The sequence below is a fragment of the Prinia subflava genome, chromosome 17 (genome assembly GCF_021018805.1).
Source record: "Prinia subflava isolate CZ2003 ecotype Zambia chromosome 17, Cam_Psub_1.2, whole genome shotgun sequence".
Classification (NCBI taxonomy): domain Eukaryota; kingdom Metazoa; phylum Chordata; class Aves; order Passeriformes; family Cisticolidae; genus Prinia; species Prinia subflava.
In genome coordinates this window covers 11,120,988-11,138,119 of record NC_086263.1, presented here as the reverse complement: position 1 = coordinate 11,138,119, position 17,132 = coordinate 11,120,988, and the positions used below count along the sequence as shown (strand labels likewise).

Genomic DNA, 17,132 nt, shown 5'->3' with positions numbered 1-17,132 from the left:
TGACAGATAATGGCAGATTCAGGTGCCACGTCAGCCTGCTTTGTACTGGTGTAAACATCTTGACTTTGTTGCACCTGATCAACCCTTTTAACGTGCATTTATGTAGTTGTTCACTCTTCAGAAACCTGTGGGCTTGTGAACTTGCTGCTTATTAATTCTGTTCTCACTGAAGGTCCTTCAGTCTGTGTTGTTTGTGTGGGGTTTTACTAATCCAGCTGAGAAACAGCCTTTTTGTTGGTTGTATCCAAAAGCTCTGTGGAATGAAGGATCAGAAAATCACTGCTCTGTACTCATTCAGAGATGCTGGCTCTCCTGTTAAAGAAAACACCCTTTAAAACACTGTGTGGAAGGAAGGGCATCCTGTCAGATACTAGGCTTTGCTTAAATGGTGTAATATTGCAACTTCCACTCTGAGAGTTGCCATTTTCATTTATATTTCACTGGGACTTAAAAGTGCCTAGGAGGGTTTTCTTAAAGAGTTTACCAATAATAATTTTAAATACAGTTTGCTTTTACTTGCTGTCTTCCTATACTTCACAGAACACCTAAAGGGAACAAATGAATAATTTTGAAAGTATAGCCAAGAAACTGTTTTCATATATGCAGGGTAAATGAACTGATCCATGGGGAGTAATCTTTCGGTTGTGTGTAGTGGTTACTGCAATGAATGTGTTATAAGGTATCTTAGATTCTTAAAAGCTGTGTTTCCTTTGGGATGCCAGAGGTGTGGATTATTTTATTATGTTGTTCTGAGAACCAAGAGAATTTCTGCAGGAAGCTGATTGTGGCAGCACAAAGGAAAGGAAGTTGTCAGGATGTGGCCAGTGTTTGCATTGATCTCCAGGTGCACTGTTACTTTGCCTCATTAATTGCAGGATTCTTTATGCTGAAAAAAGGAAAGGTATGTGCCTTTTAGCTTTCATTCCCAGCCAACTTCATGCTGATGAATAATGAGATTTTAATAATGTCAAATTAAGGCCTGGAAATTTGACATCCAAGTCATGCAAATTTTTTTAATGTTTTGATTCAGTGAAGCCACATAGGTTTAACTTTATCTACAACAGGTTTTTATCAAGAAACAAACAAAAAAAAAAGAAGTAAAAAAGAAAGAAATCACACATTTTATTGACCACATACACTTGAACACTTTTTATTGAGAATGTATTTTGAGTCAATACTTCCTTCATGAAGCTTTCCAGAAAGTCCATTTCTGTAGTATTTTGACATGATACTGGAGTCCACATCTCTCCATTGTAATAGAACCAGGAATTTTCTAGTGGCTGATCACCTTCTTTTAGTAACTGAAATTAAATCTTCAGAGACCAACAAAATTTGATTCTGAAATGTAAACTTTTGAAACTAGGACCTCCACTAAGTTGGTCAACCAGGAGCTGTCTTGAGCTGTGTTAATAGCTCAGATAGAAGCAGAGCATGACATTTTTGTTAATTCATTGATTTGACTTAATTAGCAGTTCAGCAAGAGGTCTGTAAGCCATAGATCAATTCAAATATTAAGTTTAATTTTGTGGGAAAATAACACTGTTAATAATGGCACTTAACTAGTGCTTACTTTCTAGTACACATTATATACATACAAAAGCATACAGTACACCTGCCTGCTCAGAGGTTTACATTTAAATGACACACTTTCAGAAATAATTTAATAAACTCTTTGCAGATTCTTTTTACATCAGTAGGCTGATTTTTATCTTGCATATATACAGTATTTTATTCATATCTATTTAAATGTGTAATAGATAAGCCCCTATTTACAGTCACCAGAAACCTTCAGGTATTTGAAATGGAAAGGCCCCATTCTCAAGAACTTTATGTGTTAAACATTTGTCCATGTAAGTTCTTCCTAATTTATGATACCTTGTATTTCGTTAAATACTTTACTGCACTTGCTCCTCTACTGTTCTTTATATAAATACTGCAAAGCTTTCTCTTTGTAGGATGCAGCTTTTTAAGAGATACCAGGTGAGGGTGCTGCAATGAAGTTCAGAATTTCCTTAGGAGAACAGCAGCCAGGCAGATCCACGGCACAGTTTATTTGAGGCAACTAATACATCAAATTAACTTTTCAAAGAGGTTGAGTGGATAGCAGTCTTGTTCATTAAATTATCCAAGCTGTAGTATCTATGATTGCCATCACATTTAGTGTTTATCAAGGATACAGACAAACATCCGTAGCTCTGTTGCAGTAAAAAAGATTAGGAAAAAATCAGATCGGATACCCCACGGGTAAATTCCATAAAAATCTGTCTTTCTACATCTCTTAAATAGCAGCTTCCATTTTACTACATAACCTTGTTTGTAAAGTCGAATCACTGAGTAAGATTTGGATCATTGTAAAGGAGTCAGTGAGATGAAGTAAACGTGAGTACTGAATGGTACCAGGTGTGCAAGACAAGCAGGGATGGGAGAGAAATGAAAGTTGAATAAATTGTGTAGAGAAGTGAAAAATGATAAGGAGAAATTATACAAGAGCCATGATCTGAAACTGAGAATTTAACATGGAGAGAAAGGAACAGAAATAAAGGCAACAGTTCTTTTAGAGACAGAAAATAACATGTCTTAAGAGAAGGAGGAAATGTAAGTAAGGAAGCAATGTGGAAGTTGAAATTGCACTTAAATTTGCCTGCTCAGCTGCACTGTTCTGGCAGTGTCCCAGTTCTGAAAGCCTCTATCCATACCAGATAAGCCAGTTCCTCCCTGCTGGAACTCCTCCTGCATAACGGCACAGAATTTCTTTAACAGATTTTATGTGAGAGATTGAATGTAGTGCTTGAAGAGACCTGATTTTCCTTAGATGGGAAGGAGCCTGTTTGCTTGACAGCTCTAAGGAAAGATTTCGTTCTTAAGCACTTCTGTGTGGAAGTGAGCTTGAATGCTCAAGATGTGTAGAAATTCACAGAATATCTCTCAAGGTGGGCAGAACCAAGAAAGCAGCAAGTATCATGTGTGTCAGCATAGAGGCACTGTAAATGAGTGTGAGAGTTGGACACAGTGATAAGGAACAGCTTCTGTCCTTAACATGGTTTTCATCAACAGGCTAAAACTCTTTATTTACTCTTTAGGCTTTAAGGGTTAAAAATATTCAATGAAATATAAAAAGCTCTTTAAAAAAGTAAAGATTAATGGAAAGTCTTCCACCAGGATGTTGATATCTTAGAGATGCTTGTATGTAAAGAAGATAAGCAAAGATGACTATGGGAAGAAATTGCTTGATGGAAAAGATCTTAAAGGTCTGTTTCTCACCTGCTTTTCACATAGAACTTTAGGATGTATCTCTGCTGACACACTAGGACCAGTTATCAGACAAGATTGTGCTCTAAGCAATGGGAAAGGTTCAGTTCTGGTCTTGCTCCATTTTTTTTTCTATACCAGAAGCTTGAAAAGTCACATTTTTTAATGATGACATGTGGAATTTGAGTTGTGCTGTGACAGATTAAGCAATAAAATGATGCTGTAGCATGTATCAAGTGGCAAAATTGTCTTGTGACCCCAGGCCAGTGGGAGAGTATCAGCTTCACTTGTACCCCCCTCCTGCATTAATGCATCAGCAGCACAAGAACAGGTAGTTTTTGGGTCAGTGCTGTGTAGTTTGTTGTTGTAACATTTTATGTGCTTCCTGCAGCATGTCTGTGTTTCTCACGTATTTCATATAATCACTAAAATTTGGTGATCTGGGTTGGATTTCTTCATCCCTACAGTGAAAATAGACTTTACTGTGTATCCTAGAATCCCAATGGAAGGCTTTTTTGAGAGGGCAGCAAAGAGCTGTTGCTGACTGGGAGTCCTATATTGAGGAATTTTATATGGTTTCCAAACCTTCAGTGATGTTGTAGATTAAAGAATTTAATTTATTTGTTACAAACATATCCCTTGAAAATACAAAATGTTAATCATAAACATATTTATTTTTTAAGATAATTACTCTTGTTACATGAACATATGTGGACCATAACACTTAGCCAGACAATCATTACTAGTTAAATTCTGATTTAACTTTGTAAACCACTGTGTCCTTCATTTTAGCATGTGGAACAAACATCTCTAAGTTCCATCAGAATTAGTTAATAAATATTTCTGAATTCCTGAAATGTTTTAGGATACAAACAAAGCACTGGAAAATTAAAACACATTTTTGTTATTTTTTGTAGCTAAAAGAAAAATCATTTTACCATAAATGTTAAAACAAATTAGTTTGTGTGAGAAAATAATTTCTGAAAAAGGTAAATTAGGCTTCTTTTAGAGAGGATTCAGTGATGGAGAAAGAAATTAAATAATTTAATTTATAATTAACAATTACTATTTGGACATGTATAATTGGGTAATATGATCTTCAGGAAAGATCATCTATATAATCTTCATTGAAAAATGCTACTTACTTCATCAAGGATAGCACTATCACTTCTTTGCACAGAAAACAAGGTAATACCTTTTTCTATACAAGATACAAGGTGCTGTGTCTTCAGTCAAGACTTCAATAAACTGCTTAGTGATTTCTTCAGACAGGAAGATCAGAGCCACGAAAACAGAGTTTATCCTTTGTCAGCAGTTCAGTGCACTGAAGGTATCCGATATCACAGGTAATGCACCACGTAGGCCAGAACCTCACACCACTTCAGCAAAAAACTACTGGAAAATTAAGACTGTTGCATTCAACTGCAATGGAAGCTCCTTCCAGCCTCTTGCTTGGGACTCTCAAACGTCTCTGAGTGCCAACAGAGCGGCGTCACAGTCCCAGCACTGAGCACCCAGTGCTGCAGTCACAGAGCACCAGGGGTTGTGTCACACCTATGTCATGACCTGCTGTACAACTGTGCGCTCGTGAGAACACCCTTGGTTCCCACAGTGTATCTTTTTAAGCAAACGTCGTAATTTGTTAGGAAAGTTTTTGTTAATGTATCTGTAGAGCAGAGGCATGACAAAGCTGCTGGAGAAAGCCAGGAATTTTGACAAAATCGTGGCGAAGTGTAATATTTGAATGGAATTTACATCTGGAATTCTTCCTCGTAGGTTAGTAAATGTGCTTACCAAGAGAATAACATAATAGGGTGTCCACAGGGTGAACTGTGTGCAGACTGTGGCAATGAGAAGCCTGTGCACGGATGGATCCAGGCGCCCAGTGTCCTGATCCAGTGGCGTGGCCTCCTTGCGTATCCGCAGGATCAGCGTCAGTGCGTAGAGAACAGCGATGGCGGGCACAACGTACCCGATAAACACCATGATGGCATCTGCTGCTTCCTGGTTCTGCATCTTGGAACACTCGATTATTTTGGTGGACACGTGGTTGCAGACGTAGAACAGGAGAGATGAAAAGCTTGTGAGCATGGCACCGCCCCAGATGAACCCGCAGACGTGTTTGGTGTTGTACACACTGGACATGTAAGTCCTGGGCAGGGCACGTTCGATGTAGTAGTCCAGACTGAGCAGTGTGGTAGAGTACATGGTAACTAACGATGAGACGTTGAATAAAATAAGGAAGGTAATATAAACTTCATTGTTGGAAGTCCAGATGGCCCATTTTGTATTGGCAAGACCCAGCAGGTACATTGGTGCCAGAGTGTTGATGATGAGACCGGCAATGGCAATGTTGACAAAGTAAACATCTGGCATAGTCATAGTAGCTTTGTTGTAGAGGTTAACTAGGACCAGCAGGCCGTTGTAACAAAGGCCGATTGGGAAACATATAATGAGGTAGAGAAGGGAAAAGATGGAAAGCACAAGGTCGAAGTCATGGCAGAGATGCTGGGCCTCACTGTTCTCGGTACTGTTGATTAAGGCTTCACAGCTCCACATAGTGATTTTAGCTTTTGTGTCTTCTTTGCTGGTTACCAGCTTTTCTGTAGAGACAGAAATAGAGAAAAGTGTTGTTAAAATATTACATCATAAATGAAATGCAAAGTACTGTGAAGAAAGCATTTTGAACTTCAATATTATACGCATCACATAGCTGACATTGTTAGTCTAGAAGAAAGTAAACTTACTCAAAATTTCATTAGCACATGTTCTGCAGTTTTGATTTAATGAAACTAGTGGCAAATTAGTTGATACAGGACGCTCAACAGAAATAAACTGTAAACTATCATTAAGTACCGATGTATATATGAATACTAATGTAATCTTTTGAAAACTGTCAAACAGTACCTTGTATATAGCTTAAAACACACAAGGGTAACTACTGAAGAGTGGAAGGACATAACCTTCACAGTATGATGGCAAATAGAGATCTCCTAACATGTTAAATAAGCTTTACCTTAAAAAAAAGAGTTTCTTAGGAGGCACATTCAAGTCAGTATGGTGGATGTGTACTGGATCACTGATAAAATTGACAAAAACTAGAGGATACTGGGAAAGGGGAGGGTTGGGGTGCTTTTTTTTTGTTTGTTTGTTTTGTTTTTTTTAAATAGGTCAGTTTGTATTCAGACTTCCAATCTTATAACCATTTAGTTTAAAAAAAAACAATGGACCTCTGTAGTCAGGGAACCTAATATCAGGGCAGCCTGACTTTCCAAAAAGGCAAGAATCAGCTATCATTTCCTCTCAAAATAGCTTGAATTCTTTAAAAAGTATGCTACTATCAGCAGTTGTGGTCCAGCCATCTTTGCTTTATCGTCAGTAGATAGCATTTTAACTGAAACCAAGTAAACTTCAAAGCAATTGTGCAAAGTCACTTTCCAAAATGCAGAAACAAGAATAATCTCTGAAGTACAACTCAAAACAAGCACAGCCCTAAATTCATGGCTGTTATTCATGACAGCCCATTCCAGGGACAGTGTAGAGCAGGTGATTTCCCATGTCACGTCCTCTGCCTGTCACACACTCCCGTGGTTTTGTGTGCTTCTCTGTCAGCACCTATAGCAAAGTATAAGTACACGTACCTGGATTCTTTCCAGAGGGAGAGCAAGATTTAATCAATCCACAATAAACATTGTGCAATGAAAATGAATGCTACTAGACAACATACTGTACTCCATGAACCAGATGGCTAAATTATACTGTGTGGGGTCTGTGAGCATACGGGTACGTGACTGCATCTCCCTGGTGCTAATCCTTTGACTCTTCAGCCATAGTACAAAGTTTGTCCCAAAATCGTGTCAAGTTCCATGTTTTATTTCCCACTGCCATTGTTTTGTGTGCATTTTTCTTCTAAATAACATAAGCTGAGCCAGAAATCAGGCTAAAAATACAGTAATTCTAGCTGGGCAAGCAAATTTTTATTCCACTGTCCCATGGTGGATTTCCTCAGAGAAGTGGCTTCTGTGGCAGCACCAGAAGTTCTATTGTTTTCAAAGATTGTTTTCACCTTTGTGGGAAAACTTGACTTTTTTGGTTCATTTTCTCACATCAGTTCCTCAACTATACTGTTGTGTATGAGTAGACTGTATTATATCTTCATGTTGTCTTTCCATCTTCATTCTACTTCCGAGCACTGAAAACAACCCTGTTTGTTTTCAGGAAGCATCTGTTGTTTTAGGTTTTTAAGAAAGTAAAAGAAAAGCTGTTTTTTCGCAGTTGAAGGGAAGCAAAACTACATCTCATTGAACTGTTATGACTTGATTCAAGCACAGCAGCAGACTGAACTAGGTATTGCAAATATATGCATTCTGGTGAGTGCAAAGGTGACTAAGCACAGGCATGGATACAATCACGTTATTCCATTATGTAGGTTTATCCTTAAGCATGTAGCTTTGATTACTCCAGACTGAATTACATCAGCCACTGAATAACTTGCCTGTATATTGTCTCAGAAGATCAACACTCTTTGCTACCAGGCTTTGTATTTTAGAGCAGGGGGACGTCTGGTTTCGAAAGTGCTTTTAGTCATCACCCTTATTTTTTCTTTACATCCTCTAAGTGCAGTTAAACACGACAATTCTGGTTTAATTATAGAAATGACAGGCGACTCATTGTATTAAACAGTAATCTTAGGAAAAGGACAATATTTACCTCTGAAATGAGCAAAAATAAAACCCCAAATTAAAATATTTTCTCGGAAAAATCTTGATGACTTTTAAGTTCCCAGGTGAGGTATTCCTGCCGCTGAAGCCGAACCCCCCGTGTTCAGTGCTCACTTACCAGCGCAGGCACTGAACCTGTTCGCTGTGCTGTGCCGTGCAGGCCCCGCTCAGCATTTCGCACCCAGCCGTGCCTTTTGTCACTGCGGGGCGGCTCTGCCGTGCCCGGGTCACCCCTCGGACCCAGCGTGCTCGCCCGGTCCCCGCTGACCCCTTCCCTTCACCGGCAGCTCTGCAGCCCCGGCTGGCCTCTGTTGCATAAGTGCGGGCTGCAGCAGCCTCTTGTTTACAGTGCCCCGGCTCCGGCGGCCCCAGCGCTGCCCGATCCTCCCGTTCTCACCCGGGATCGCGCTGGACACGCGGCCCCCGCCCGCCGCTGCCGCAGCCTCTCACCTTTAATTCCCGTGTGCCGCCGCCCCGAGCCGCCCTCCCGAGGCACCGAGCCGGCCGCCAGGCCCCGGCGTGGCTCTGCCGGGGATCATGGTGCTGGCCCGGCCAGCGCCCGGCACCGCGCTGGGAGCCGCTGCCTGCGCTGCACTTGTTTTGCCTCTCTAAGTTACTCACAAGTTTCTGCTTGGCTTGGCAGGCGCCTGGCCCCTCCCTTCCTCTGTTTACAGCCAGTTTCAAGAAGTGAGAGATTGTGCTCGGAGCTGTTGGATCCAGCTCGCTTTGTAGTCCCTGGGTTTTGGATTTACTGCTTAAAATCCATGGGCGTGCAGGTTTGTTATGGTTTTGTCATCGGTGCTGGGGATCTGCAGGGACGCTGCAGCGCCCGTGCCCTTCCCGGCAAGTGCAGTCAACAGCCTTCACTCAACAGCGTGGGTTTTATTTTTACCTCGGGATGAGAATATGTAGCTTTGAGGTTTCATTTTCATAGGCCATATATCCTGAACAATCAGTATTTAAAAATTCTTGTAGCACAAAGTGCACAGGTGCTTGTGGTGCTGGCAAACATAGACCAGCTTGTAAAACAAGGTAGGAAGAAAAGTTTCTGAGCGTTTACTTTGAATTTGGAGATTGTTTGGTGTTGTGAAAAAGTGTTACAACATAACCCTCATTTTGTGAGTGTGTTACGAATTCCATTCTGCTTCTTTTTTAAAAAAGCTGATTAATTTCAAGGGTGTTTCCATGTCAGTTGCAGTTAATTGATGTGAATGTTTGTATTTTCTACAGCTTTAAAATGTATCACTTCTTGAGAGAGCTTTTGAGCTGCAGATTGATAATTTATCCCATAATGAATTTTGTACTATTGTTATTCCACTGTTTATATGGAAACTCCTCAGACTAATGAAAAGTTACTACCTTTGAAGCCTGTTTTCAACTGATATCACCAACCAAAACAGCTGTCCTTTTTAAAATAATCTGTCTTATATTTAGAAATTCTGATTCTCTATTCCTTAGCAAATAAACACCAGTGTAACATCCCTTATTGAAAAAATAAGCAGGTTTATGAAATAAATACCGGAAAAGTACTAAACCTGAGATTAGTTCAGTTGTTTAGAACATGATGCTAGTAACACCAATGTTGTGGCTTTGATCTCCTTACGGGCCATTTGCTTAACACTTGGATTAGATCCTTGTGGGTCCCTTCCAACTCGGACTATTCTGTGTAGTCTAAAAATGGTCATCCAGATTGTCTTGAGTTACTCTGACCACAGTTTGTATTTAAAGGTTCATTACAAATATTGTAAAACCAGTGCAGCTCCCAAACAGCAGAAAGTTCCCCTGTTACTGTTTGATGCATAGTCCACAGCCAGAATTGTGTGTGTGCTGTGGATGTTACATGTTACAAACTGTGGCATCACCTTTTTGGTGCTTCAGAACTTTAGAAGGACTTTAATCATCCTCAGTTCACCAGGGAAACAGCAAAGTAGGAAAGGTATTTATGTAGAAGCACTTTTAGAGTGCTCGTACTTGGCCAAAAGCCAGTTTCCTACACTCCATTAAAGCTGAAGGTGGTTTTATTAAGATAACAATGCCCATGAAGTACTTAAGAAAAAACTTCTTGCAACAAAGCACAAAAAGTTGAGAACATTTGGTGACAAAGATTATTTTAGAAAAGATCCATGAAATGAACTTTAAGTAATGAGAAAAGAATGAAGTTCTGCTCAGTTATATTACGGAGTTCATAGCTGCAGTCAGGCTTTTTCAGACATTTTCATTCATAATGCAGCACTAAGTTGCAGAGCAGGTTGGGTAAGAGTTTGAAGCATGACCACTCTACGCTCAGATTATTTTATTTGACTTAAAAAAACAACCCTTCATCCAGCTGCAGCACTGTCTTTTTGCTCTGCAGATTTTTTTTGTTTATACAATGCATGGTTTGTCTACTTGCTCTATTATCATCTGTCTGTGACGTAGCTCTTACCTGGTTTATCTGACCTCTGAATGTGTTTTCACAAGCTGTGGTATCATTATAAACTAATAGCTAGGAAAGTACATAGCTAATAAAGCTGTTGCCAACAAGGTAAGTCTCTAAACATGCCGAACACCTGTACCTTTGTCACGTCCTCTTGGGTTCCCACAGGATCTCCTAATTCCTACAGACTGAAACCTGGTGCTGCCTAGGGGAGGGCTGGGCCCTACACACAGCTTTGCTGGGCACCACAGATTTGCTTCAGATCTAGACTGAGCAAACTAAATATCACGGCCAGAAGTGCTGTATGTATATATAAACCATGAGATAGTAGATTGTCAGCTCCTCATCAGGGTCTGAAAGGTGCCTTTTGAAATTATCATGCTGAATATTGCTCATGGATTGATTTTTCAAACTTTAAATCGTAGATTATCAATATTTCTGGGAAATAACAAATCTATAATTAGTTGTACATCAAGGGGAACACACTGAATTCTCAAGTGCTGGAGAGTGAAGTGTCACATTGCTGTTACCTCTCAGTCTGGGTAACATGACATTTCTTTAGGATTACTAGCTTATATACATACCATAGGGATTAACAAATGACTTGTAAACTGGATATACAGAAAAGTAGAACTGAATAGCTCAGGTTAGATGTAAGGGGGAAAAAATGCAGCAGTGCAGGCAAACAGGTTTTGGAATATATTTTTCTCATGCAGTTGCTGAGTTGCTGCTGTTTATAATGTAATGATATAGCTCAGATAAAATGCTTTTAACATGAGTGGAGAAGAAAATCCTGCTTGATACTGGGGGCTGGGCTGAAAAACAGGCCCCTTCCAACCCTATCATTTATGTCTTTGTGGTGCAACCATTGACCAGTTTGGCAGGGGGAAGTTCATAATTGATATTGGTTCCTTTTATAATGTGGTTAATTCAGTGCAATGTAAGGTGAAAGAAGGTAGGATCAAACAACAGGGATAATTGATACAAAGTAGTATTGAATATAATAAGGCTATGTTGGATATTTTAAAAAGTACAAATCAAAAAAGCAAGAGTAGGTCAGTTGAAAGAGAGGCAACAAGGGGTTTGCCACTCATGGCAAGTGAACTCGTGGAAGAGCAGTCACCTAACCTTCTGGTCCTGATGATTTCATCCTTCATAAGGCTCAGGTTTTGGTTGTCTAAACCCTTTCCCTTTGCTATATAACCTGCTTTAGTAGCAGCATAACAATAATTAAAATAAACCCAAGACTTTTCACTTACATAGCCCAACTCTTGTCCACTCCTGCTTGAATTCTGTACAATTTGAGTGCTGTGAACCCATTTCCAACTCTATATGTAATTGCCTTCCCTTGGACCAATGTTTTTCCTGTAACATTCTTTCTATCCACACATAAATTCTTATGTACATTTCCTGGTTTCTTAAAATACACCCTGAATTTCACATCTGCCTGGCCAATGTTTTCCTCTTTATCTCTCACTGATGACTCCTTTACCATTAACATTCCACCACCCATCATTATTTGCTCATATGACACACAGAGAGTATCATATCCAGCTTATGACAGGGCTTCCAAGCATGACAGACACACTTTCACTTCTACTTTGTGACTTTCCTGTAGGACATCTCAGGCTGTTCTTTGGCATTTTGAATCAGCAATAAAGATTACATTCTCAAGAACTGTAAGGGTGCATTTCCATTGCACATGGCACGAGTGTAGAGATACCAGTGTTCCTAAAGTTGGTCTTTGCATTTTGCTTTGGTTGCCCTTTGAGCTTGCTCACTCTGCTTTTCCAGAAATTCTGAATATGTGTTATCTTCAGAGCTTCTTTCTGTGGGGCGCCCCTCTCACTTGCTGGGTGACCTTTGTTATTGTTCCACAGATGCTGGCAACCTCTGTCTCATTTGTTTATCCTCTCATTCTGTAAGCACCATCTTTGTGGTAAATCATCTGCATAGCAGCTACCTGGTGATTCAGATCCCACTTGTGCCCTGATAATCTGCCCCAGCCTCTTGGCAACCTGCTAAATAGATGCTTTTTCCCCTTCTGTTTTGACCTTTTGTTGTTGTAATTTATGATTGTTATTATTAAATGTATAATACTATGTACATTTTTTAATGTAATATAATTATTAACTATGTCAGATGCACATTTGGTTTCTGTTTAGATTGTTCAGCTCTTTGGGAATCTGAGTTCATGTAAGGCAATGTCAAAAGTAAGTCTGCAAATTGCTGCCACGGGTCACTAAGCATCAAGAAATGAGTTCAGATGGGCTTTTTGTTTGGAAGGAGGAGGAAAACTTGATTTTAGGGTATGGCAATTGTTTTTTAAAGATGTGCATATTCTCTAAGAGGTAAGAACTGCAGAACTTTCTTCTGCTTTTAGAGTTCATAGAAGGTTGCTCAGAACAACATGTGTATCCATCAGAAATGAATAATTACATTTGCTTTAGTTTCTCTTTCTCCCTCTCAATTTCTAAGCAGCTTAAAGCTTATGAGAACAGATAATACACTTCAATAAAGGCATACAGAAAAGATCAGCTACTCTGGAAACCATAATCAAAACTGCAAAATGGTGTGTTTAAGAGCCCTTTAGATCTGTTGGAGAGTGGCAGTGTCGTGGTGCTCTGGAAGGTTGTAATGACCCACTACCATGGGGTAGAAGCTCTGTGGAGAGGAGATAGCCCAGCACTGCAGCCCCTGAAGATTTTCGTGGAAGGAATCCCTTGTTGAGACACAGATGCTATCTGCCAGGCACATCTGCCACTCCAGATAAATCCTCTTTCTTTGTGCTGTTTATTTCTTTGCCTCGGCAGGAGCTGGGTTGGCAGTCGTGGCTGTGCCCTCCTGGCAGCTGCTGGGGAACAGCTGCACCGGGGGCTCTGCACGGGTTAACTCCATAAGCTCAGCCTTGTTTTGTTAAGTTCTGTCTGTCCCAGCATCGGATGAGTGGCACTGATGTGCTGCTCCACCCCTTCCTGACTTAGCTTTATCGCTGAATTCTGTAAGAGCTTCTATATGGAAAACATGACATATTGTTTCTATTTTAATGTTTCTGTGCAGCGGGAAAGAATTCACTCTAGAGCGAACAGTGTAACTTTTAATGCTTAAAGCTTTCATGACTGCAAAAAGTGAAGTACCTTCCTTTTGTGCATTCTGAAGGTGAGGATTCCATTGGGCAGAATGAATTTACACAGTGATTGCCTGTATTCATCTATCTACAGGTCTTAGCTGCCAGGGATCCTGACATATGATACAATTTGGAGATGCTCAAATATCCGCTAGATAATGCTTTTTAAAAAGATGAAATTATATGCAAAACAAAACCTGAGTAATTTTCCTAGTATTCATATTCACTTCCAGGAACTTGTGGCGTAATAAATACCGGGAATAATTAGAATGAATGCAGTATTAGAAAATCAGCTTACGTAAGGTGCTTCGAGTTCTGGATTTTATAAAGTTGACCAGTTGGAATACAAGAAGTGACAGCTTTTAAGCATCAGCAGAGTAGATGGCGCCATTCAGAGTGCTGAACAGCCAGTTAGCACTGCTGCAGTTCTGCCCCGTGTTTTCAGAACACTTGGAAGCTGATTTTGATGTAGCTATCCTCCTTTAAAACTAAGTAGCAACAACATCAGATAACATGGAGTGTCAAGATGACTGAAAGTTGTTATGTATATATTTTGATTCTTTCAACTGCTTCACTGAAAACAAACTTTAAAAAAAATTAACCTTAGTGAGAATTTTCAGTGTGCTTGTAACGGATAAGCCACAGAAACCAAAAGAATTAATTAAAAAATACAGAAAATTTCAGTTTCTGGGAGAGCACACAAGCAAATAATTTCCTTCAGTTTAAAACTGAATGTAAGTTGCAGATTATTTTCATATGAAGTACTACAACTGAGTGGATCTAACAAGGGTTACAGACACCTTCAGAAGGCATCTTTACTGTTGTGATGCTGATGTTCAGAGCAGCCGGGACTTAGACACTTTATCCCACTGTTTTTAATGAAAATATTTAATTCATTCATTCTGACTTCAGGAACTTAATAGATGAAGTGGGTGATTTCATTAATTAATTTTTCATAACTTGGAATCATCAGTGTTTAAATATAAGGAGTTTTGCCCCCAGTATCTACAGACACTTAAACTGTAGAGCAACAGGTCAGTTAAGACCAGTTTGGGGGAAAAATTATGAAATTTAGGTGTTCCTGTTTTTTATGTAAAGATCATCATATCACAGAAACTTTCGCCAAGGCCTTTTTTATATTTGAGATTATATAAAAGACAGTTTTATGGTAAAATTCTTTGTTTAGGTAATGTCTTTAATAAGTGCAAGCAGGTCATTTGCACCCCTTACAGAATAGCAGCTGCCTGGATCTCTGCATTTCCAGCATTTGGGAATTGCCCAGGTTCCAGGTAAGGAATGTTTGTACTTCTGGTTCTTGTAAATCAGCATCACTCCAGTAAAGAAGGCGGATTCTCACCAGTCAAAATTAACGCAAATTAGGCCAATTCTGGGCTTTGCTGACTGAATTTATTCCAGGAAAGGAGTGTCAAAGGCGCACGGACTGTGCCGGAATTACTCTGTAAATGAGTTGGCCCGGTGAGCTGGCAGGGTGGAAACAGCAGCTCTTATCTTCCCCCACTGTTTGTCGGCTTCACCCGTGCTCAGTGCTTGGGCAGGGAACTCTGCTGAGATTTGGCAGTACAGGAACATTCCCCACGGATCTCTTGGTGCCAGTTGCAGAGACTGACAGGAGGCACAGATGGTACTTTTCCTGGAAACTATAACATAATGCTGTTTCCTATTAGAAACACTGGTGAAAGCTGACTGGGTCACTTATCAAACAGATCATCATGTTGGCTGCTCAGGAAACTCTTGTGGAACAGACTCTGACCACAGGGACTAGGTTTCCAGTAAAAGCAGAAATATTGACATAATTCTTTATCAGATAGCATATAGAAGAATTATAAAACTGGTTTGAGTTTAGTGTTGGAAGGGAAAAATCAGCCCTCAGCAGAGTTCCACTAAGGCTGAAATGACTTTAAATTTGTCACATCCGCTGCAGATAAACATATCTTTCTGTTAATTGCTGGCAAGTCTGAGACATCTTGTTCCTGACACTCCTGTGGCTTTTAATTTTCGCTGCTTGGTAAAGGAAATAGCATTTTCTAGCTGCCTCCTGGATGAACTTGCATAATTACTGATTACATCTTATTTCATTTATAATGTCTGAATAAAATATTTTAAATTTACATTCTAGAGGGTCTAGTATAATATTAATGCTGATCTAAGGTTGGTTATTAATAGATGGTAAGATTTAGAATAAGAATTTTCATTTACCATGGGCTTGATGCATCTCTCTGACATGAATGAGTTCTGATTTGTCCATCTATTCCTTGCCATGTGCCACTCCTCACTCCCCTTTATCAGCAACAGGTTTTTATCCCTTAGTCATCAAAATGTTCTACCAGTAAATTCAGTTTCTTCTAAGACTCCCCACTGCAGCCATATGTATATATCAAACTTGAAAATAACCTGTAGCACATTCTGTTCTGGGATGCTGACAAAGAGTTTGACAGGTTTAATATTTGATGATTTCATTTGAGTCCTTGGCCATCCTTCCACAGACCTGTGGGTGGGGATGCTTCCTTAGGGTGTTGTTTTTCCAGGCCAATATGAGACTGGACAAATGTTTCCAAGGGCAAAAAAAAACCCAAAGTAATTTTGAGGGAAGAAATGTGCCAAGGAGACCTCTCTGAGACCTCTGTAAACCTGGATTCTTTAAACCTAAAGCCGCCCATTACAAAAACATCTGTGAAGTTACACCTGGAGTCTACTACCAGTAGCCACCTGCTGCCCACATTGCATCCATCCCAAGCCATGGTTAGGATTTCTACAAATTCCTGGAACTACAGCCACATTAATGACATGGAAATAAATAGCAGTGCTTACTAACTGCAGTGTATCCATTCACATGCCATACAGCAGTTAACTGTCTAAAAATTTGAACAGACTTTTTGTAGAGATTTTTCGTGTCCTTCATGGTTAATATGCTGTTTTTAATAAGTCTTGCCTGCTTCAGGAAGCAAAACCAACATTTGTAGCACCTTTGTTACTGCAGGGGCCCTGATATGTAAAATTATATTAGGTTTGCATGGCAAGCTTTTGAGAAGGTGTTCGGTTTTATTTCTCATTACCCTGCTCTAATTTGATGGTTAATGAATTAAATTTCTGTAAGTTGAGTCTGTTTTGTTCAGGATGGTAATGGGTGAGTGATCTCTCCTTCTCTCAACCCACAAGCTTTGAGTTACATTTTCTGTCCCTGTCCAGCCACGGAGGAGTGATACAGTAGCTTTGATGGGTACCTAGTGCCCAGCTGAGGTCAGCCCATCACAAAAATAAATGTATAATCTGCTTCCTCCTGTGCTAATGGATGGAAGCCTGAGGAGTAATTAGTTTGTCAGAGAGCCAGTTTCTTACTAATGATTGATAAATGGTTGTTTTTACAGAGCCCACACAGGCACTGGGTGCTGAGAACAGTAAAGCACAGTTTGTAGGGAGGTCACTGAAGCCTGCTGGTCTGTCTTCACTTAAATGAGCCATACTTGTTGTGGCTGTTGTGGAAAATATGCAGAATATTTTGATAACCTCTTATCTGATGTTCAGATCCTGCATGCAGGAGTTCAGATGAATCAGTCTGATGTGCAAATCACAAACATTGATGTTTACGTGAATCACTTTG

At 39.8% G+C, this 17,132-nt stretch overlaps 2 protein-coding genes across 6 annotated transcripts in view; one reads left to right on the top strand and one right to left on the bottom strand.

Moving 5' to 3' along the window:
• C17H7orf50 (chromosome 17 C7orf50 homolog) overlaps positions 1 to 17,132 on the top strand; it is a 118,314-nt gene that overhangs the window by 37,730 nt on the left and 63,452 nt on the right. The window contains exon 1 of one of the 3 annotated variants that reach the window (XM_063413993.1): positions 8,619 to 8,746. The exons of 1 other annotated variant lie outside the window; for it this stretch is intronic. In XM_063413993.1, coding sequence (XP_063270063.1) covers positions 8,735 to 8,746 — 12 coding nt within the window. In that variant the 5' untranslated portion in view covers positions 8,619 to 8,734. Of the gene's footprint in view, positions 1 to 8,618; positions 8,846 to 17,132 lie in introns of those variants that run through there. One more of the 3 variants, XM_063413992.1, reaches the window with a different exon arrangement.
• The window catches only part of GPR146 (G protein-coupled receptor 146), a 48,041-nt gene continuing 32,007 nt past the window's right edge, over positions 1,099 to 17,132 (bottom strand). The window contains exons 1-2 of one of the 3 annotated variants that reach the window (XM_063413987.1): positions 8,421 to 8,560; positions 1,099 to 5,852 (exon numbers count right to left, since the gene is read on the bottom strand). In XM_063413987.1, the coding sequence (XP_063270057.1) occupies positions 4,804 to 5,808 (1,005 nt within the window). In that variant the 5' untranslated portion in view covers positions 5,809 to 5,852; positions 8,421 to 8,560 and the 3' untranslated portion in view covers positions 1,099 to 4,803. Of the gene's footprint in view, positions 5,853 to 8,088; positions 8,326 to 8,420; positions 8,561 to 17,132 lie in introns of those variants that run through there. The other 2 variants (XM_063413990.1, XM_063413988.1) reach the window with 2 other exon arrangements.